This window comes from Sturnus vulgaris, chromosome 17, assembly GCF_052056855.1.
Source record: "Sturnus vulgaris isolate bStuVul1 chromosome 17, bStuVul1.hap1, whole genome shotgun sequence".
NCBI lineage: Eukaryota > Metazoa > Chordata > Aves > Passeriformes > Sturnidae > Sturnus > Sturnus vulgaris.
This window is the reverse complement of record NC_142259.1, coordinates 6,954,701-6,978,878: the sequence shown is the minus strand read 5'-3', so window position 1 is coordinate 6,978,878 and position 24,178 is coordinate 6,954,701. Positions and strand designations below refer to the sequence as shown.

At 42.7% G+C, this 24,178-nt stretch overlaps 1 protein-coding gene across 1 annotated transcript in view; it reads right to left on the bottom strand.

Moving 5' to 3' along the window:
- ZBTB46 (zinc finger and BTB domain containing 46) overlaps nt 1-24,178 on the bottom strand; it is a 53,180-nt gene that overhangs the window by 6,044 nt on the left and 22,958 nt on the right. Inside the window, 6 exon segments of the mRNA XM_088174858.1 lie at nt 2,101-2,276; nt 8,077-8,109; nt 8,112-8,360; nt 8,452-8,503; nt 9,661-9,833; nt 15,711-15,992. Of these exon segments, the coding sequence (XP_088030984.1) occupies nt 2,101-2,276; nt 8,077-8,109; nt 8,112-8,360; nt 8,452-8,503; nt 9,661-9,833; nt 15,711-15,992 (965 nt within the window).

Here is a 24,178-nt window from a genome sequence, read left to right as displayed (position 1 = left end):
CAGCCACCAGACCTCGGGTACATATCACCAGTCCCTAATCCTTTTTAACTCGTTTCTTCTTTTCATGCTCACAACAGCCTGTGGGAAAGCTTTTGCTGATTAAAGTCCTTCCTTTTATTTTAAAGCTGCTGCCTGGATGCCTGCTCCCTGCTCCTGCCTCAGCATGGGATCACCAGCTCTCCCCACCTGACTCTCCACAGCCCTGTGCTCTGGAAGACTCAGCTGAGCCAAAGCCCTTTGGGAAGAGGACAAATTGAGCCATTGTAGCCCCTCAGCCCTCACTGCTGCAGGACACTGGCCCAGGCTCTGTGCTGCACCAGTCCCAGCCGTGTTCAAAGCCTGTGAGTGCCTCTGATATGCTCTGGCTGCAGCTTCCCCTGCTCCAAGCCAGTCCCCACGACATTCTTCTACTGCATCAAGCAAAGGCATTAAATTTTATTGCTCTTTTTAAAGCAGTTGGACAGGGCTGCTCAGAGTTATCCAGCAGGATCTATAGGTATCACTCACTTTCAACTTGTACAAGAATGATTTTCAGGCATCAAAAGCTGAATAGGAGAACAGAAGGTGGTCAGGGGTGAAGAATAAGGGATACAAGAGATATTAAAAAGAAATTATAAAACAGGTACTAAACCAATTTGTAATTATCACAGAATGGTTTGGGTTGGAAGGGGCCTTAAAGCTGATCTAGTTCTGACCCCCTGCCATGGGCAGGGACACCTTCCACTAGAGCAGGCTGCATTTCTACTAAAAAACTCATCTCTCTCCCTCTTTTCCAATGCTGACAGTTCAGCCAGCAGGTTCAAAGTAAGCCATATTCCTGAATGCAACTGAACAGAAATTAATCTTATTCTCTTTACAGCCAAATTAGTATTAAACACAGAAGCAGCATTTGGCCCTCAGTATTGGACAGTGCCATTAGAAAGATGATAGTCTAACTGACTAAATGCCAATATTTCAAGGAAGAAAAGAGGAAATATGCTGACAACATCCTAAACTTATGGAAAAAAAAAATTAAAAGAGAAAATTCTCAGAAATAAAATGCTGGAGGCAACCAGCTGGCATTACAAGGTGCTCCCTGCTGCAAAACAAGTAACAGATCTCAAAAGCTCAAAACCTGTGTGCTTGCAGCAGGACCGAGCTCATGCTGGGATCTGCCTCCCAAATTCCAGCACCCCAAGGAAAGAAGGAGGGGACATCTTAGGGAGCAGGCAGTGCCCAAGCAGATGGCTGGGCACTCATCCAAACAGACATGGAAAGGAAGGAGATGATGGGGATTTGGGCACTGTGGAAAATTGTCACACAGGGCTCCAGGATCCTGGTGCAGGACCTGGGGCATCGTTGGTGGTGAGCCAGGCCCGCTGCTGGCACTGCTGCTGGAATTATTGCCTAGAAACGACCTGCTCTGCCACAATTCCACCTCTACACCAAGCTTTGAGAACCTTTTTAGGACGGCAAATCATTTTTTACCCTGAAAAGAAAAATAATCAAAGTCTGGCTTAAAATTTTGTTTCAGAAGAAGCTGTGAAGAGCCAGACCCAGCATCAGCCTTGCTGTCAGAGCTGAGGAGCCTCTTCAATAAGGTGTAACAGCATTTTTGGTAACTAAGAGTGGCCAGACCAGAGTAGCTTTGCCTCAAGTTCTTGCTAAGCAATGTGTTTTAAAGCTTTCTGCACCAAGTCATAGAACTACAGAATTGTTAAGATTGGGAAAGGCCTCTAAGATCAAGTCCAATTGCTCCTCCAGCACTGCCAACTCTACCACTAAATCATGTCCCCAAAATCACATTCACACGTTTGTTCAACCCTTCCAGGGACAGTGACTCCACTATAGTCCTGGGCAGACTGTGCCAGGGCTGAACAACCCTTTCAGTGAAGAATTTTTTTTTTGCTAATATCCAACCAAAACCTTGGAAAGCTCCTAGCTGAGCTTGGAGAGCAGGAGAAGGAAGAACGGGCAGCCAGGCACGAGACCTCGGGAAGGGAAAAAGATCCAGGAGGAAGCTTCAGATGAGCCCTGAGTGTCAGACAAAACCCAGAGTGAAATGAGGTGAAGCTCCTGTCCCCTGAAGGAAAGGGCTGATGTCCCCAGCTCCGCCCTTACCAAGGTGTGGCGCTTCATGTGCTCGCGGCGGGTGAACTTCTTGCCGCAGATCTCGCAGGGGTAGGGCCTCTCCCCCGTGTGGGACCGCATGTGTCTCTTCAGGATGCACTGGTGCATGGCAGAAAAGCTGCAGTACGGGCACTTGAACTTCTTCCTGATGACTGTGAACTCGTTGACTGCAAGAGAGAAAGCAGAGCGCACAGATTAATCTCAGGATGTCTCAAAGCAGTCTTCTCGCTGAGTATTTCACTATTAAATTACTGTGAATCACACTCTTACCCCTTAACCATCTACATATTTTTAATCCTTATACTGTATTACTGCCCATATATTATTCAAGCCAAGAAATTGAGTACCTCCATCAGAGCAGCTTTTCAACAAGCTGACACACAAACATTTAGCAACAGCCTGTTACAGACATTGCTTGCTAAAGGGAAAATGAAGAGGGCTGTCAACCTGCTCGAGTTCTGATTTATTATAAAGGATTATCCTAAATATCAAGATCTAAAATGCTAACGTACTACCTGTGGAAGAAGCAAGGAGCCAAGAACAGAAGTCCACAAAGGTGGCACCCAAACGGTGCCAGTGTTACCTATGGGGTGATGCAAGAACATCATCACACAGCCCAGGAGCGTTTTGGTGAAGGAGCAGAGACTGAGGGTGGCCCAGAGGAAACAGGACAGTCCCAACCACCATTCTCAACATTATCCCATTATCACACAGTGACAGTGCCACACACAAAATACAGCAGGTGAAAAAACAGAGTATTTGCTGCTCCCTGAGGGCACCACCCACCCACTACAAGTTCGGAAGTTACTGCCCATGAGGAGATGATTTTAAATCTGTTTCTCCTTCATTCTACTGCTTCCTATTAGTATATTCATTTTGCCTGCTTTTCTCCTAATTATTGTTATTTCTCAAAGCAATATATTTACATAACAAGGGGCGGGAGGGGGGAAGCAAGTTCTGGTTAATCACTGTAACTTATGTGTGTGTAAATGGCTCCTGGTAAAGCAAACAGTCTATGGAGGAGAGCTGGGGGAATGCCAGACCCACTCCCTGGCTCCTAACAGATCCAATACTCAGCAATATTTTTAGATGCCTATTGAAATATTTATAATATAACACATAAAATAAATGCAATATATAATAGAAATACCCTACTAGGTGTGTGCACAGTCCATGCCCTCAGTATGTCACAGGTAATGCCCAGGTAATTCACTGTACACTGAAAACTTTTAAAGAAAATTGGTAAGCCCACAGTATCATTTCATGCACAATTTGTGGGCTGGTTTGTTTGCTTCTTTTTTCCCTTTTCTGCTCTTAAAATTTACTTTGTTTTGTATATCAGTACAGGTGAAGCAACATGAAAAGTAACTCCATTTGTCACTCATGTAGAAGTGCAAACCAGCTGGCACTACTAAGAGACACTTTTAAATAAAGTAACCCTCTCCTGGGTAATCACAACAAACATTTCAATACCAGCTCTCTTAGAAAAAGTATTTCAAGCAGTTTGCTATTGTTCTAATACACACTAAAAGCATGATTCAAGATCTTAAAGCTGCTGTGATATGAAGTTTATCTCAGCATTTGTTTTGCCTATTCAGAATTAAAACACATAGAGATAACTTTGTGGAAGAAAGACTACCTTTGATTATCAGTTTGCCTTGAATTTAATATTCTGTTCTGTTCTTGGGCTCCAAACTCACTGCCTTGGGCTTCTCAGTACCTGTGATGGTGCAGCCCACAGCTGCTTTTTTGGGGGCATAGCTTGGTGTTTTTCCAGCACATTTGTAAAGCTGTCAAGAGAATTTTCCAGCCCACAGAGAAAAAACCCCAAATATCTACCCCCTTGGGCCATGGCTGCAACATGGACACCAGGGAAAGCCAATGCTAAGGAATATTTTATTCAGCTGCCAGCAAAGCTCACCCACTGCAATGGGGCAGTAAGAAATGCCTGCTTTAGGAATCTCCTGGAGGAGATCCCTGAGCACAGCCTGATGCCCAGAGCATTGGGCAAGCTCTGCTTGGTGACCTAAACACCAGCCCTTCTCCTACTCCACACCAATGCTCTGATTTACCAAGATTTGAATAAACTTATTTTTTTAAATCAACTAGAATAGGAAAGTTCTTTGTCTTTTATTACAGGAAATATTTTTTTCTTCATTTTCTCCTAGGGTTTGACACTCCCTCATCTATACACTCAGAGGCAAGGAGCCCACGTTTTCCTACAGCAGGTAGCAATTTTATGATACAAAGCTATTTATTATAAACTCATTTCCACTCTGATTTCATAACCACTTGATTTTGGTGACAGGCCACACATACACACTTCAAACAACCCTGTTACTATGGAGTGTGGACAAGGTGAACAAGCTGCAAGCTGAGCACGGGGAGTAGAGAGGGGACACAAACCCTCCTTCCTCCAGTCCTGCTCCACACCACACACACTGCAGAGCCCTGGGAAACACTGACTGGAGATCCTGACAGCAACCAGATCCTGGCATCATGAAGAAAAAGTGCTTTAAGGAGAGAGACCCACAAAATCCCTTATTCCTACATCGCTGGGTTGTAGCTGATGCTGCTGCTCCCTCCAGTGCCTGCTCCCATTTCCTGCCCACATCTCTCCCTTCCCTTAGGGCTGAGCTGCTGCAAAGCTGAAAAGGCAACACCCAACACTGGGAGCATCATCTGCACCCCAGCACACTTCTCCCCATCCACCTGCTTCCAACACATCCAAGGATTCCCAACAGCTTATTCCTGACTCTGTCAAATTCCAAGATCCCTCATGCCTGCATCCAGCTTAAATCACTCAATATTTTCAGCTTCTGTATTTAAAAATACTCACAGAACACTGTTTGCAGCTATGGTTTTATTGAAAACTATTTTTGTACCAAGAATATTATATTTATATAATATTTAGTTAGTTTATAGTTTAGCCACATATTAAGTTTTGGTATCTACAAAAGGTAACACCTCAAAAACAGCAGTATGGTCAGAAAAATAAGTGTATTGCAGCATCAACATTTTCACAGTCCTGTAAAATACATGCACCCACAGTACATCTATTTAATGCACAAATACCAGCTTTGGTATGAGCATCATCCTTTGTCTAAATGACAATATTTTATAGAGCAGCTTTAAGTGTAGCAGCATTGAGGTCCTAAGAAATCATCTTTAACCCGATCATCAAGGTGATAAACAGCACCATGGGTAAAGAGCTACTGGACACAGCACCAAGAAATGGACAAGGAATAGAAACAGTGACACAGTAAAAATCTGTGTACTTAATGCCACTAAAATATTTATGGAAATGTGTGTTTTTAAAACCAACACAATAATGCTTGGGGAAAAAAAATCTTTGGTATTGTCTTCTCAAGTAGCATATTTCACTGAGGCTGTTAAAGGAAACAGGCTCCTACATCCCTGAGAGAGAAGGAAAAGCACAAGTGATGCCTGATGGAGCTGCTCTGGATTAACTCTGTAAACTGTCATCTAGTTAATAATCACTGAAATACTACATTCTTATTAGAAAGAATTCACAAACTTCAGGAGAATTCTTGTCTGCTAAATCCTCTTTATATTTAAAGCTATAAATAGCAAAATGCAATTTAACTGCCAGACTCACACCTCCCATCAGCTTCCCATGCCATTTCCTAAGAGTAAAATCCTACTTCTAACACCTGTTCTACACAAACCCAATAAAGCTCTGCCCTGTTATACCCTTCAGTTCTAACAATTTAAAAAACCTCGTCGTGATCCTGAAGGGAAGCACTGGAAATTCCCAGTGCTGAAGTCAGGAAGCATTCTGAGGCACAGGCCAAGGAAAATACTTCTAAAAACTCTATTAGAGACAGTGGTGACCTGACTACAGAAAAAGAATTCCATGTTGAATTAAATTCTAAACAAGAAAAATGAGCAAACATGAAACCTTATTACCTATTATCATGTAGTGAAACCTTCTAAAGTTTGCTGAAATTGCTTTTGCTGGCATCTTACTTTCCCAAGTCAGACAAATCCTTCCCTGCTGCTCCCAAATTTCCAGATAAGATTCACTGGGTTACAACTTTGTTTTCCAGCTCAGCTTTCTCCTTTCTCACTTGCTGATTATTTAAGAGCAAAATAAATCACGAGGCAATTACTCTGACATCTGTCACAAGGGAAGCTGGCACTCAGAGCTGAGCACATTCACACACAGCCGAGATCTCCAATGCCAAAGATGTCAATGGGAACAAGAGCAGAAAAAATGAACCTCCCTTTGCAAAACCCATAACATTTAAACCCAAACTATTAAAGTGTACTACAGTGATTACATAGGAACTTATCCTCAATTCTGAATGCAGCCTGCTCAAATGAAGAGTAAGAACTAAGCCAAGCAGGGAAACTCCAGCTTCCCAGCCCTGGCATGGCATGGAGCCTCTCCCTGAAGCTCTGAGTCCCAGCAGGAACAGGTGGAGCAGAGCTGCACCAGAATATCCCTGTTCTCCTCCACAAGCCCAAGGGCAGCAGGATCTGATGGGCTCTCTCATTCACCTTTCCACAGCAAAGGGCTGGGGAAAAAGCTCCTCACTACGTCCACATCGTGCACAACTAAGTATTTTTGTTTCTCTGAGATGCAACAGTATAATGAGAAAGAACTTCCCTGAAGAACTCTAGAGAACATTTGTAGAAATTGGGTTTTTCTCTCCTCAGCTGTCTCTCACATTGAGGAAAGAAACCCCACATGCTGACAAGCTGTGCTGCACACAGAGCAGCTGGGAAGCACTGCTCTTAATTATGCTACTTTCATTTCATAGTTACCATAATCTGGTTTTGTATGTAAATATATAGCAAGAGACATAGAAATATTTAATCTTTTTAAAAAATAAGTGAATTTCATAGAATAAAACAGGAATTACAGATTTCTACCCACCAGGAGCAGCCATTACTGATTCTGTATGCACATCCCAAGTTACAATTAAATCTATGTAAAGCCTCCTTCCTCTGCTTCAACACCACCAGACTCAGTCTGGCTAACTTAATTAGAGTATATAAACCAAATGAGTCACAAAAATGTACAGAATCCCTGAAAACCACAGCCATACTCCAGGATTATTTTTTTTTTTTTAAAGCCCTGAAAGTACTGAAATATAGTATCAGTAAAAGGTGCAAGCCTTGAAACAACTTTCAATCTCAAATAACATACTCTACTGGACATATGAACAAGCAGTATGTTTTTCTCCTTTGGAAGACATAGAAAACCACTTTACAAACAACAACTCAGTCCTTCCACAGCTCCTAAGTTCACAGTGAAAACCCCTGGAATGACCAAATGGTCTAATGGACAGAGCACTAGAGAAGAACTCAGAATTGAATTCTATTATTAATTCTATTGCTAGCACTTTCAACAACCTGAGGGATGTTATTTTCCTGAGGAATTGGAGGAAAACATCACAATTTCTTTTATAAAGCACTTTGAGATCTACTGATAAAGCAGTCGAAGGTAATGTCAGAACACAGAATGAACACTCCAATAAAACAGCCAAAGAGCCTGTTTTATGGACCCAAAAAAGTTATCTTTGCACAAAAATTGCCCCAAGGCTGCAGTGACACAGCATCTGGAACCAGCACAGCATCAGCTGATCAGCTTTGGGGAGTTACTCTATGAAATGGCACCTGTGGAACATTTATTTGCAGCACGAGAACCACGGCACAATTTGCTTTTCCTGGTTCAAGGAAGTGTCTGGTATACAACAACAACAGCTATGCATCCTCAGCATCCTCACTGGGTCACTGTCCAAGAGCTCCAGCCCAGGCAGGTGGGCAGAGCCCAGGTAACACATCTGCACGTGGCTACTGAGGCTCTTCTGGCTGCCGGAGCCCTTCCCACAGCAGAGACAAAGGCGCGCTGGCTCGACTGCACGGCCAGCAGGTGCCGGGTTAAGTCTGTCTTGTCACGGAACAGCTTGGCACAGCTGGGACACGGCATCTTCTTACAGTGCCAGCGGGTGGTCTTCTCGTGGTGGTCAGGGTGAAGCTGGCAGGACACTTGGAGCACTGGAAGCGGCCGAGCTGGCCGGCAGCAATGCCGGGCTGGGAGCAGTCGAGCCCGTCGAGAGGGAGCAGCATGGAGAAGGTGTGCTCGTGGATGTGCTCCTTCAGCTCCTCAGCACACTGGAACATCCTCCTGCACAAGCCACAGGTCAGCCTCTCAGCCAGGGCTGAATCCAGGAAGGTCCCATCGGTGACATCCGTGTCTTCAGATCTTGGGAAACTCGAATCTGAAACAGAACCGTGGGTGCACACGCACGGATCAGCCTCTTCTGGTACAAAATAACAACAGTTTAAAGATGTCTTTTTCTCTCTGCTTACCTGAGTCAGAGTTATCAAACTGCCCAAGTGCCAGCAATCCATCGTAGGCAGCCTGCAAAGGAAAAGCACAGGGAAGTTAAGGCAGGCATTTATAAGAACCTGTCCTGTAGCAGAGCTCTGACTCCTGTCACTGTCACTGCCTTCATCCCTTCTCTAAGGGAGGCTCAGTTGTTTGACCTGGCTACTCAAAGTGCCTTTACAAAGCTTTCACTGTCAGAGCAGTTAACTGGGTCTTTATCTTGCTTCACAACACCTCATCATTTGGTGTTTCAGAGACAGTAACCAACATCCCTGTTTAAGTCTTGGATAACTACTGAGTTTCCAGGCTCACTAAGCACCCGTAGTTCCCACTCAGGCCAGTGGGAAATGCTGGACAGAGGATTTTAAGTTGATACAGCAGGACTGGGAAATTCTCCCGTAGCCCTCCACAGGTACTTTTTCCTTCCACACAGAAGAGCCTGTAGAACACAAACACCTTCTGCACAGCTCCCTTTCTGCAATGCCCTCTAGCACTGCTGATCCAAATTCTAAATAAAAGCTGATTTTATCTTTTTTTTTTTTTTAAGAATCCTTTGCGATATGCCAGCGTGTGGCAGATGGCAGCCCTGTATGAGGCAGAGGCGTGCTGCAGCCTCGGCAGGTCTGTGCAGACCAGCTCACTTTGCTCTACAGGGACTGCAAAGCAAAATCTGTGTTTTCCACCCATTTGTTTAATGGAGCATCATTCAAAAATACTGAGAATAAGAAATGCTGCAGAAAGCTATGGATTTTAGGTCAAACTGCTGACTTCTGTAATACAGAGCCATCCCACTTCTGTCTGAATTTAGACAGTTACAAGAAACCCAAATGCCCAACACCAGAAGTGAGCAATAGGGACACTGAGGTCTCATGCCATTATTACATGCTAGTGTGCAATGTTGTTCAAATGAAGATATTTACAATAAAAAGGGAATTTATATTTAAATAACCCCAGAGGTTTTTGAACAGAAGTTCTGTTGAGGTAAGGCAGAAAGACTAAAATTGGGACAGCACCAGTCCTGACCCTCAACAGACATCTAGTTTTAAAATAACCTGTACTCTTTTTTAAAGTACAAAGATTAAAGTATAAAGCATTTGATCTTTCAAAATACTCCTAACTGGGGAAGAGTTGATCAAACAGACACCTTTGCATTTCAAATTCTTTGTATTTCCCCCTCCCCCTGATCTTACCTGGGTTGAGGAAGGCACTTCTCCTTTTATCCCAGTTTCTGGTGACATGTCACCAGAAGAGCAGATCCTGGGAGAGCTCTGAGTGGCAAGGTGTGCTGAAGGCAGCGGGGGAGATGGTGCTTCCACTTTGCCATCACTTTCACCCCTTGAACGATTCGAGTTGGTGCCAGGCCCTGGGGAACACAGGAAACGAATCTCACCCACGTGAACGAGCACCAGCTGGTGGCTTTAAAAACGGCCTCGCAAAGGCAGCGCCCCAGCACTCGCAGCTCATCTTCTGTCAGTGGGAGGGAATGCGGCAGGACAGGGATGCCAGGCTTTTGGTCTTTCTGCTTGATGGGTTGTTTGTTTTGTTTTTTTTTTTTTTGTTTTTAAAAACCAGCCTCCCCACCCAAATGTCTGTGTGTGCTGGAGTGACATCGCAGGGCTCGGTCACTACAGAGTCCGTCGGGAGAAAGAAGCACAGTGCAGCACAAATATCCGTATTTCTCTTGGAGAAGGACCATGCTGAACACATACACTTCCACCTTTAAGGAATGTACGCACAAACTTCATTCCACTAACTTTCAAGAAAGTTTCTGTCACAGGTTCAGATCTCAAGATCTGTCCGTGGTGGTTTATTTGATATCAGACTGTCAGTATTTGATCTCAAAGTGCTTTACAAAAGATGGAAAAAAGGATTTCTGTCACTCCATATTTAGCAAGGATGGAGGTTCAAATATTTGTACAAAACTGTTCAATTACACCTGACAGTCATTACATTCTAAAAATCTCCCATAAGTCAAAAGGAAAACGTGCTGTGCCCAGCCCTCACCTACACTGTAGCAACAGCCAAATGGAAAACAATATTCCAGAAACTGCCCTCAGGATCAATGACAAAGCTAAATACAAATAAAGACTGTGTCATCAATATCACTGTACATTATAAATTATTATACAAACTTCAGCACATGTCTTGACTGAGCACGTTGTTCTTTTTGAAACACAAGGCAGCAAAACCAGAAGCAAATATGGCATAAAACAAACAAATTCATATTTAAAGCACTCTATGCCCTAAAGGCTTTTTCATTTCCAGCAAAAAAGAGTCTGATGGAAACCTTCAGGGATATAAAAAAACACTCTTTAATGCAGCAACAAATAACAAGTCACAGTTTACACTGTGTCCGAATACAATGCACTGTGATCTGGGTGACAACAAACAGCAAGGTTTCGAAATGTGAACAATCCCAAACCTTACTTTTTTATCAGCTATCAAAGGAAATTCTGCTCTTGTGCCACAAGCTGGATGTTTGATTTACTTTCCTCCTTTTTGATGGCAGATCAATATCTTTCCCGAGTTAGTTAATGCTGTTCAGCTGGGATAACAATGCTCCAAGGTTTCCTTCACATGCTGCTCATCTGTTGCTGTTGTCATTTTAAAGTAGGACAACAAAATGCCAGAAATCGAAGATAGGAAAAGTTCAGGGGAAAGAAGGAATTTATCAGTATTTCCTGTTAGAAACTGTTACCAGGAATCCAGCTCGACAGGTCCATAGCAGAATTCCTGCCCAGACAGACAGACGTTTCTTTTTTTTACCCTGGAACAACCCAAACTGATTCAAACTGCCCCAAAGGCATCTCTGGGTTATACTTCTTTGAACTAATCGTATTTTAGCACACAGTAAAGATAAACCAGTGGGGCCTGACTTGATGAATTCGTTTATTAGCATCTTCCCAGTTTCACAGGTTCCAAAAAAAATCCTCTGCACTTCTTAAAGCAAAAAATTAAGGCTAACAAACAGACAATTAAATTAAGCCCAGAGAACCAATAAACTATAATCCAAGGTGTACAAACACACAAAGATGTACAACACAACAAAGATAAGTGTTCAAACAATAATCAGTATTTATTTGGTTTCAACAACTGCAAGTAACACAAGAAGAGAGAAACCCACATCAATGACCCACACTTTGTACACAAAAATGCAGATTTATGTCCATTCTGAGTTGTACTGTGAGAAACCGTTTTCCCTCCTAAACTTGTACTAAAATGAATTTTAACCAAAAGTATTTTAACTTCTAAATCAGGAATGAAAAACTCTTTCCTTCAGTCAGCTCTGCACACAGAAATTGAAGCAGGGGTTTAGCAATATATGTATAAATAAAGAATTCTTGTGACAGCTGGACAGTAAACTATTGTGGAAAAGAGAAAGACAAAGTTATTACATCTCATTTAAAATTGCATCCATTCTCCCCTAAATCTTCTTTTACCATGTATGAAAATTCCACACCAAACTGAATACCTTTAACTTCTTCCTGGGAAAGCTGACCACTGTGTAAAATGTATTTCTTAACATTCACTGCAAGGATAAATTATTGGCTCCAATGAACCACTAACTAAAAATAACCTATTAGCTGGTTTGCCCAAAAGAAAAGGGCTCTGTGTACCATGTAATCACTTGGACTGGAAGCTTCATAGGAATTGCTTCTATAAACAGTTTCAGATGCAACAGGGTAAACAGGAAAAGCCAAACTTAGACATATAAAAAAGCCTTCAAATGTGCTATTCTGAAATGTGGAAGTCGCCCTTTAAGGGAGTCGTGTGTCCCGTTCTCCCCCCCCAACGATGTGAAAGTTTTCTTTCTTTTTTTTTTTTTAATGAGAAAACAAGGATGTGAACTAAATACTTCATTTTCTGATGAACATTAAAATTCTCGTTCTCTTGATTACACTTGGCAAAACCATCTCAAAACATTCGAGTGAAGCCTTTGAGACTTCTGGCAATGTGATGTAACCGTGCAGAACAATGCTACCAAAGTTCAGGCTCATAAATGAAATAAGACACGTTATTAAACCAAGGAGCTCTGCAGAGCAGCTCTGCTGGAGTGGAAATCACACAACAACCACCTGCTTTTAGAGACAAACCAGGAAAACATGGCAAGACCAGGAAAACTCATGATGTCTTATCTGAAAGGCAGCCCCAGCAACAACCCAGGCAGGTTCAGTAACCCCAGACAGCCTCGGTGTAACCCATGAGTAAATCACACATTTTTTTTTCTGCAAAAGCTGCATGTTCCAGGTTTCTGACAAGCATATGAACAACGCCAATCTTGATCACACATCATGAACATCAAACTCTCAGAGCCCTTCAGCTGCAGGTTATCTGGCAACTGTGCTAACCAAATGGCAAGATATTAAAGTTTTCCATTCTGATTTTAAATGAGTTTGAACTGGTTAACTTCAGAAATTCACCATAGTGATACAACACCCACACACACACATTCTGGGCTTCATTTTCCACCAGCAGAATGTCAAGTTCATACCTCATATGATCATATAATGAATTAGTTAAAAAGAACACAGAGTAAAATGAAAACCTTGGGATATACTCTAACTTCTAAAACAGGAATGATGTGGAAGAGCAAGTGAAAACTTTTAATGTGTGCAGTAACTTAGAGAATTTCCTATTAGAAATTAGTAACTTAGAGAATATTCCCTTTAGAAATGGCTCATCCAAATTTTAAACATGTTTAACACCTTCTTTGCATCTGTCCACCTCCATTAAATATCTTTTCCTCCAGAAAAAAAAAAAACAAAACAAAACCTGAGTACTGCTCCTTGAGTGCTTTGCACTGCAGTGCAAGAGAAGACAATCCAGTGATAGCAGCCAAGATTAAAAAACACTTCACTTCTTTAAAGTCAAGAGAGACTGATCACTTATAATCCCTGAAATTAGTGCATTTCTTCTTAAATCAAGACAGATGAAAACCACTGCATTTGGTCGTCTTGTTAAATACAATCTTTTTCACTGTGCTCCTACCTACTCCCTCCTCCTTTCTTTTTTTTTTTTTTTTTAATATAACCCAGGACTTAAAATGACTCAACATCCTCAAATTGTTTTTGAAGAAAAATGTCAAAAACACCTACAAAGCCAGCACCAACCTAGACTGTGCTTTTACATCTCCACAATCTCCCTAGCACTTGCTTCACTGTCATTTTATACACTGAAAATTCTCATCAAACTTGATGTCCTGTTCATTCAGTAATGACCACTTAAAAGGGAATCGTATATCACAAGATCTTTTTCAAGTGATTAAAATAAATTGATACCTGTGAATCTGAATAAGATGAAAGAAAAATATGTCTCTTAACTCCTGGTTTCTATAAAAACCCTCTTACCAGGCCACAGCCACATTCCCGACTGCTGTGAGAGCTACAGACCAAGCAGGAAGTTTTCCTTTTGACTTGGGTATTTCACTTTGCTTCCATAAAGATGAGATAATTGAAGTTCAGCTGAACGAAATCCAAGTAATAGTGAAAAGACTGGAAAATAAGGACCTCAAATACATGCTGGACAGGACCTCCTGGGCCATGGCACCCCTCAGTGAGCTATCAACTATCCCCTTTTCTAAATGTATCAAGCTTTATTCTAAACCCAGCTGTTTCCCTGCCTGCACCATGCCAATCCCCAAACTCTGCTCCTCAGGTAGTTGGGCAATCTCTGGTTTTTAACCCGGATTTATGACTGCTTCATACACATTTATCTTTATGTCAAGTGGTGCTTCAGTTTTTAAGTAAAACCTAAAATCCTCCAACAAGGAGAAGGATGATGGATAGAGGGCAGCCCTGTTATTATTCCAATTTATCAAGACACAAGATGGAACTGCTGATTTCACCTGTCAGGAGCCCCAGGTTGGAACCCGTGGTGCATCCATCACCCACGGTCACGCATCGATCCAGGCTCCCACCCATCCCTGTGACAGCTCAGGGCACTCTGCTCCCAAACCCTGCCACTCTACTGAGCCACGTCTGTGCTGTTCCACTGCAGCTGAGGGATTTGCAACCCTGGAGCCCAATCTGAACCATCTAAATCTGATTTAACTGGAGATCCTTCAGGAAGTGAGTAACTGCGAAAGAAACCACAACACTGCGTCATCAATTCCCTACAAATATTTAAGCTACAGGATAAGGTACAGAAACTTCAAGGTTTTTGGATTTTTTTAAAAAAACAATTCCATTGTTCAGACATGAGAAGTGAAAAGAGACACTAAGTCTGGCACTCACTGTGCAATGTCACACAACTCCAGGGACCAGCTGGCCACCTGGATGGGGCCTGGAGCACCCTGGTCTAGTGAAAAGTGTCCCTGCCCATGGCAAGGGGTTGGAAAAAGATGATCTTCCAAGTCCCCTCCAACCCAAAGCATTCTGGGATTCTGCGATTCATTCTCTAATTCTATGACCATTAAAGTTATCTATCTTTTCACATTGAGGAAACTAAAAGAAAATAGAATAATAGATATCCTAAGTGAACTTTTCGTTCTATTTACTTGGTCAGTTTTCTCAGCATAGATAAAGATAAATAGTTTCTTCTGGAAATTAACATGTAGTACTCAGAAAACTGTTGCTTGCTCTATTCTGTTTCACACGATACATCTTCTCAGTGTATTATTAAAATACAGCATTAATAATTTCTTTCTTTATGCACTAGAGAATCAGGCTGCAATCAAGAAAAGACAGAAATATGCTGAAAAATCAGCTGTCCACACCTAATGGTTCACATCAGCTGTCTCTAACAGATCACTAGTAGAAAAACATTCATTTTCAGATGCAAGCAAAACAAAATCAATAGCTGCTCACTACTTACAGCTCTAAAATTAAACTGCAAGAAGTAAAGATCATGCAGTCTACAACAGCCCAATTGTTTCCACAGACACAGGAGCAACATTCAAGCTATTCAACATCAATCAAGTTTGGGTTCAAAACCTTTCCCATAGTGACTCGGATACTTTATATTTTGTTTGTAAATAAATTGTGGAATAATTGTGCAAATGAGCAAAACAGAAATTGGAGGGCAAGCGCTACAAGAGGAATATTTTCTTCTGTGATTCCAGTAGTTAACATAAAAGTTGGGTCAATATCAGACAAAAGTTTCCAAATTTCATGGAAAGTGGGATTAAGGATACGAACACACCAGCAGCAACAAACAAGGCGGTGACCTGTATTTTCTTCTCACTAAAGATTTCCCCTAAAGCATCACTAAAAACAGAATAAACAGAAGAAGTCCAACTTACGGGAGAGCGAGTGGGTGCCTTTGGGGAGGTACTCGAAGAGCAGCGAGCTGTCCTCGCCCAGCATGTCGGCTTTCAGCGACAGCAAGCTGTTCTTACTCATCAGAGCTGCTCGCAGGTTGGCCACGGTGGCGGCTTGGAGAGCATCCTCCTTGTCCGGGGTCAGGGGCTGCTGGATGTAGCTGGACTCGCCTGCCAGCAGCGCTTCCTCCACGCTGCCGTAGGGCTCGGGCCGCTCCAGCCTGCTGTCCGAGCCGCCGGGCTCCGGCCCCGCCGCGTCCGCGCCTGCAGCGGGGAAGGAGGGAAGGAAGGAGGGAAGGAAGGAGGGAAGGAAGGAGGGAAGGAAGGAGGGAAGGAAGATGCTGTCAGACAAGAGCCGGCACCGCACCGAGCCACGCGTGCAGCAACGCTTGGCCCGCCTTTGCTTTTCACGCAGCAGTGCTGCTCTCAGCCCTTGCCATCGTTTTGATTTGTTAATTTTTTGTTGTGAGATGGAACCGGGAGCAAAAGAGTCAGGTAGGCTTAAAACTTAAAAGGGTATAAAAAAATTAACTACACAAAGAAAAAGAAAGAAAAGCAAATTTAGAATAAGATTTTCAGACCACTCTTTCCTCCCTTCTCCTAATCTTTAATAACGACAAGACAAACAAACAAAAAACAAATTCAGTCAGCTCCTAACTTAAATAGTCCTTTTTAAATTTACGTCGGAGAGAGAAGTTTTCTCTTGTCAGGCTATAGGGACTTTTAATTGGTCCCATTAACTCCCAGAGGAAGCTCTCATCGACAGAACTTCTCTCTGAGTGTGTTCTCCCCAGGTGAAAGCAGCACACCCCTCTTTTCCTGCCTCGCAGCCGGGGGTTCTGTTTTTGCAGCCCGTTCCCTCCTGCCCCAGCAGCCGGGCTTGGGCTCAGTGCCACACTGTGCTGTGAGAGCAGGGCACAGGGAGGGGACGGGTGTTTTACCCACGGCCTGGACAAGACTATTTATTTATCTTAAACTAAGATTTCAGGGTAGTTTGCTAGTACTGAAATTACATTTAAAGGTTTAAGTTCTGTTCTCTCCCTAATTTTACACTGCAGTAGCCCAAATTTTCACTCTTTTGTTTCTTCCCCATAATGAAAGTTTTGAGAAACTCAGTAATAAACAGACTTTAAAAGTGGGTTCTGAGTATAAATCCCTTGGGGTCACTTCCCTAAAAAATGCACAGTAACCAGTGGTTCCCAGCATATATCACAGGGTGGGTTTTTGCACAGAAGTGTTACAGTTTAAAAAAAGAGATAAGGACCTGCCACTTCACAACATGTAACTACAAAGAAACTGTATAAAAATATAACATATTAGTAACAAATACATCAATTATTGAAGCCAAACAAAACCGAAAAAGCTATGATAAGGCAAACTCCTTCCTGCAAAAACGCAGTTTATTTTTGTATTTTTGGGAAGGTCTAATTGAAGAGCCTCCTTTGTTTGAACTCTGACTCTCTTATCAGCTTAAATAATTTATGTATTTTTATGTAAAGGAAAATGACTCTCAGACTCCTCTCTATTCTTTACATGAAACAACAAAAAATTACACACAAAAAGGGCCGTTAGCCCATTTTAAAAGTGCATGAAACAAATTGCAATTACCTACTCCACAATCTGCAGCAGCAAACACAGCTGACACACTCAAAGCCCAGCTGAGCACCTGGCAAACGGAGCTGAAGCTTCCCAACAAACTTATGCCTTTGTGGCATTCCTCCTATCAGTGCAGAGGGGGAAAAAAAATCTATATCCAAAGAGAAAGCACAGATAATGAGCTATCAGATGGAGAAAGAAGCTGATTTGCAGGTCCTGAATATTTTATTGCCTCGTAGTTTAAAAGAGATTTAAATCTACTTGATGCAAGAGGGAACTATTAGAGCTCAAACCAGTGGTAGGACACTTACAAAATTAATACCTGCTGCTTTCACAAATTCACTTGGCACTCTTCAGAGCAAGGAATTCAAGTGTTGTTCACACACAGCACTGCAATAAACTCACTCCTGTACAGAAGCTGGGGAGAAGGGAAGAGGCAGAGTGGAACAAACCAGCACTTGGTTTCCACAACTTCAAACCAGGGCAAGGCATTAATCTGCAGAGCCTTATTAAGAAATGCTAATGAGGACACTGGTACTGTGCCCACCTCCTGTAACCTGGAAAACAGCTGAAGGAAGATCATTATTTTTATCTCCATTTTACAGGTGGTGACTGCCAGAGAAAGACGTGGGGACACGCTCAAGGTGCCCAGCCTGTGGAGCCAGGAGCAGCCAGAGAATTTCCCAGTCCCAGCTCAGGGCATATCAGATTCCAGAACATGTTCAGATTGGTTTTACTAAGCTGCACTGTTCTGCCAGTACATCCTACCACTAAGCTGCTCCTTTAAAAAACAAACAGCCTCAAAGTAAACAATAAGGAAAAAGCAATCACGGGCAGAGTGCTCCCACACCCCAGAGATGGAGGGAATGGGCTGGGGACTACAAACACAGTAGAAAGTTCATAAATGTGAACTACTAGAGATGCTCTCTGTTTAAAACAAACCGTTTTCCCTCCTCCATCTGTGTTTTGCTCGTATAATTTCATATTATCGGTTTTATTAAATCTTAGCCAAGCAGAAGAATTCAAATGCTTTGAATTTTTACGTATTTTGTCATCCCTCCATTAGCGGCTCACAGGATATCCCCCTTTCTAGATGATAATGAAGGTTTTTAAAAACAAGCCAGCATGCCGACATAAAGGAAAATTACGAGACAGTAAAAACCAGCAGCTGTTACAAAAGGTGGTAAAGGAAGCAAATTAAACTTTAGCCCATTAAGTTGGTAAGGTAACAGAGAGCTTCATCACATCAAAACCACAATAATACCACTGTCCCACTGCCCACACACACACAACTTGGGCCAGAAAGGGTGTTTGCCCGCAAAACTGCATTACCAAATAACCAGGCAGGCAGGGAATCACCTTGTGCTTTCTGCACTCCTTTCTCAGAGCCTGTTACAGCTGCTGATTGACAGTTGCCAGAATTGGCTGCTGCCCGCTGCACATAAACACTAATTGCTAAAACACACACAGATTAATTGTAACCACAACAAGACATTAAATGTTCCTCAAAAGCCAAGATTAGAGACACAGTGAAATAGATGCTTCAGAGCTTCCAGTATTTATAGCTGATGTAATCTAATCAAACACACATTATGGCAAAATAAATATCCACTTAGTCACATAAGTACTAAAATACTCTCAGCACACCAAAACCCAAAAAATGCACCAAGTTCCTTTCCACAGTGCCTCCAAAACCACTTCTCTTTTCTCTAGAATGCAGCTCCTTTTAACAAGATTTAGCCAAAGAATGATATGAATCGAAAGCATCCGTCACTTCCCAGTAATCCGAATTGTTTACTCCGGCTTTGCTCAATGAGCTCCTATTCTGCAATTCTTCACTGCCACGGCCCCGGAGCTCCATCCCAGCCCTCCAGAGCTCGTTTTTCACCCTGCTGGGACAGCCCCTGCGACTGCAGGGCTCCACACGCAGGAAATCCCGAGCTAAACACGGGATTAATGCTGCTTGGGAAACTGAGCTCATTAGTCTCTTTAGCAAATCATTATTTTGCAGTTATTCTATTACACCAGCCTACTTTCCAAAACACGGAAGCTTTAGAAAAGCTTTCTTAAATTTGTTGACTTGGATGAATGTTTTATTGTTAGCTTTTATTGTCAAATAAAACACTGAGCCTATTTTTTGACAATTTTGGCAACAGTACTTCCATGCAATTCTGAAAACAACAGTAAAGTTCTCATCTACACATGAAGCATCACATAACAGGGATACAAGGACTGCAAGCACCTTCTCACAGAGGTCACCCATGCCAGCTGAGCTCAAAACACACTTCATCCCCAGCCACACAGACCAGGCAGGCTTTAACAGATCCATGAAGAGGAATAAACCTCACACCAGGACAACAGGAGCGGTACAATATTCCCAGCACACCCAGGGTAGCTGCTGTGTGAGCTCTGGAAGTCCTATAAACCGAGCTCCTGTCACAAACCCAGGAATGGGAAAAGCAAGTTGCACTAGTCACAGAAAATCAAGCAGTACAGACATCTATCTGGCAGCCCCTTGGAAAGGGCTGTGGCACAAATCAAAGCAATGCAATGTACTTAAAGTATCCAAATGTTAATGTGATAATTTATTTTCAAAGATCTAGGAGGAAGCTGACAGTAAAAAGCATTAAACCTAGTCCAACAACTGAACAAAACACACATGCCATCTCAGAAACAGCAAGGGAAAGCTCCATTTTAAAGACTCCATTTACTACCTTAATTAATTACTTTAATACACAAACCATTTTTTTTCTCTTGTATTTCTTCTCCCTGCTTCTGTCATTTTTTTTTCTCATTACAGCTTAAATTCAGCTGTTACCAAAGTACCTCCTCAGCGTCTGCTTCTCTCACACCACTTATTTTTTGTTTGTATTGTGTTTTAACCTTCTCAGTAAACCCCCAGTGGAGTTTCCCAGACTCCCAATGCTATTATTCTCTTTCAGAGTTCTTTTTTTTTTAATTATTTTTTCCCCTTTTCATCTTTTATTCCTGCTCTCTCATGTAGACAGTTGAACATCTAGAAATCAGTAACTGGAGAACTAAACCCATGAGAAGAGAGAAAGGCGTGAATAAAAGCCATACAGGGTTGCATCTGCTGCTGGAAAACTCAAAGCAGAAATAAGCTTTTTCCCCAAGAAATAAAGACAACGTTTTGCCAGGTTGCTCTTTCTCAATATTGCTCTTTTCATTGCAGTCTCGAGGTAAGAGGGGATCAAGAAATCTGTCACCTTCTCTTCAAAGCCCCGCTCAGTGTGGCAGGAGCTCAAAGCAGGGATGTTTCTCCCTCGGTGTCCTGAATCTCTGGGGTCGTGTGGCAGAGCCAGCCACAGGTACAGGAGTCCTTCAAAGGAGGGCAACGGTGCCTCACTTATCATTTACAGAGCTTTAAAACAGCTCCTCTGTGTTTCTCCATCACCCTGGCACGTTTCAGGAGTCTTTGAGGAGCCCTCCCAACCCCACTGGAATGCAGAGGTGTTTCATGAGCCATTCCTCCAGCACACCCTTCTGAACTGCAGGTCTCAGCACCCAGCACCTGCAGGAAACTCTCTGCAAGTCCCACAGCCTCAAAGACAATGACAACTCAATGGCCACAAGGAGCTCCTGAGCCTTTCCTGTAGCTCACCCCACCTGCAGGACCCAATCTGGCAGAATTAGGATGGAAAAGTGACCTGAAGGGAAGGGAGTACAGGAGTCGTGCTGTCAGCAAGGCAAGACAGTACAGTCTGGGAAAAGTGGAAAGTACAGTCTGGAAAGTGGAGCAGCTGGACTTAATCTGAGGTGGTGTCACCATCAGACAGTGAGAAGTCATCCTGACCTGGGGCAGCTCTGTCACCTAGAGTCATCTTTAAGAACTGTAGAATAAATTAGGCTGAAAGTGGCTTCAGAGCTACTTAGGATTCCAGTGGCTGGTACAGCCCAGTTTTGGGTATCAGCAGGGAAAGAGCAGAACGTCCCCAGGTCCTTCCTCCACCTTTTGACCACTTTGTGAGAATCTCCCTTCCTGTAACTCGTGTCCATTAACTCTCATCCTTTCTCAACCCACATCTGAGAAGAGTCTGGCCCTGGATAATCCACCTCCCCCCCTTCTCTTCTTGAAGATTTTAAACCAAGCTGTCTCAGCCTCTCCTCACACACATCATCTCCGTGGCCTCAGCTGCGCTTGCTCAAGCTTGTCAAAGTCTTTCTTGGCCTGGAGATCCCCAAACTGGATCCTGTGCTTCCAATGCTCTTCCCAAGGCAGGCAGCCAACCTTCCCTGGCTGTGAGGGCACACAGGCTCCTCTTCAGCTCCTTACTCACCAGCAGACATTTTCTGCAAAGCTGCTTTCTCTCTCCTTGGCTGCCAACCCAAAGTGCTACACGGGGTTATCCTGTGCCACATGCAGGACTTCCTACTTGTCTTGGTGGAATTCCTGCTGTGCCTGGCACTGCTGCCTTCCAGCCAATCATCCCTCCCAGCCTGCTGCCCTCAACAACTCGTTGAGGGTTCACAACATCCCACCACACAAGTTGTTAATGAACAAAGTCATCAGCATCAGGCCTGGAAGCAGCCTGGGATGGATGCAGGCATCACACTTCCTTGGGCAGATGTTTTGGATGTCCTGCACACAGCTGGATAATTTTTAGTGTGATGGAAAACAGATTTTTTTTCTGTTTACATCATGGTAAGCAGAAAGGGAAGAGGTCCCAGCATCAGCAACTTCTCCCACCCCAAATTCCTGCACCCTCCCCTGCTACTCCCTCTGTGGCACCAAGACCATATGTAGAGTTGTGATAGAACTTGAGACGGGAACTAATACGTTAAAAATAAATTGATTTATTAAAAAAAGTTATATTTAAATGCAGATCAGTTCCCCTATCTGGTTCTCTGTATGGTCACACAGAGATTTTCACCGGAACAACTGCAGCAGAGCGTGGGGGTGCAGTTAAGCACCAAAGGAAAGTGGGAGCCACTTAAACTCAGCTTTTGTTTCAGGTATACTGACAAAAAAACGTGACCCAAAAAAACTCAGGTGAAATAAAAGACTTAATTTTCTGAGGTTCTTCAACCTATTTGGGTCAAGTATCTGCCTGACAGTAGATTTTATCTAGAATTCCAGGGATGATGTTTCTTGTGTAAGTTTAGGAAAGTTTGGCTTGATCTCCTTCTGTACAAAAGGCAATTAATTTTTAAACTCTCAGGGAAAAAAAGAAAAAATAGCTTTCATTTCATAGTGTGTTTTTTTGATTGGGAATTAAAAAAAAAAAAAGGAGCACACAGGCTGGCAGAAAAATGACAATCTTTTACCAGCTGCTAAAAATATCCTTGAGGTTTGTATTTCAGTTCCCTCTTCCTTTCTAACAGAAATCTTCCAAAAGTGTTTCACAACTCACTATTTGCTAAGCAAACCCCAGCGTTCTCACCCACTGCAATATTTACATGGGAAAGTGATGCCATGAGCTATATTGGGTTTGATTTGCACTATTTTACAACCATAACAGCAGACATGTGGATACAATAAATGTGCACAGCATTCAGAACCAGCTCCAATTTCCTAGAGCAGGAAACAATCAAGCAAACATAGATATTTAACCACAACACATATGACCATTAAAAACTCTCTTTATGTTGAAAGCTGTGAGAAATCTTAAGTGAATCCTTACAGAATAAAAAACTTGGTCTCCTTCAGGCTGTGCTTTTCCACCCCTGTTATTTCAGGTTTGAGCCCTACTACAGCTTCTCCACCATGACTCAAAGCAGGGTGAGCTGGGACTGTCAGGATCTGAGCTCTGAAAAGCACTGTTCTGCAGCAAAGTGCCAATTTCCAACGCTGCTCCTGTTTCTGGAGGGCTCAGGAGGAGCCCATGCCAGCTGAGGCTCCAATATAATTTTCCAGCCTACAGCCATAGGATATTCACTATCTATGTTTTACCAAGAGCAATATTCTCCTCACCAGCTCTAGATAAATAAACCAGGCTTGTTCTACACAAATATGACCTGGTTTATGTTGCTATTCCTGCAGCATATTCTGAAAGCATAAGTGTATCCCCATCTTTGTCTTCCTCAAAATAGTAATCAGTGTACAAATAACTGGAAAATTCCCTTCACTCCTCCAGGTACCTGGAAAAAAATAATCAATTTTCATCTCTTTCCCGTAATATTTGTTTTTCTACCATTGAATCAAGTTCTGCAGACACTTTCCTGTGGTCAGCAAAAGGAGCTGCTGGCTCAAACCCTGCTGCTTGCTGCTGCTCCCCCACCTCCTGTTAGTGACCTCAACTCAGCTGATCCTTGGGCTACAGAGCAAACCTGGCCAACTGCTGATCCTCCTAAAAAAAGGATAGAACAAATCCAAAAATGAGAGAAATGGTTAAACTGGGTGAGTTAATTGCTTTAGAAACTATTCTAAAATGGGATAAGACAGTATCCTTGCAGGAATGACTGGGCAGTGCAGAAATACCTTAAGCCACTTTTGTGTACAGAGAATTGTACAGTAACTCGAGACTATCACTTTAAAAGTACTGCAAGCTTAACCTCTTTTTCCAAGTCTCTTAATTCAGGCAATAAAAGGAGTGACACTATTCCCTGCTGCTCCTCAGGACAGAGGCAGACACAAACATGAAGGGACAGAAGTAAAACATTCAAGTACCACATTAAATATGAATATTAGCACTCGTTATATGACAGAACGGTGAGTTATAAACCCTGAAAATCCTCAGAACAAATATTTACCTTTTGAAACAAGTGCCTTAGAAGAAAAAAAAAAAGAGAGAGAATAAAAAATAAATCAGAGACCAGTGCAGAAAAGCTTGGGTTTGATTCCCAGGCACTGCATGTTAAGAATTAATTCCTATTACATTTTAATGCAAAAGCAG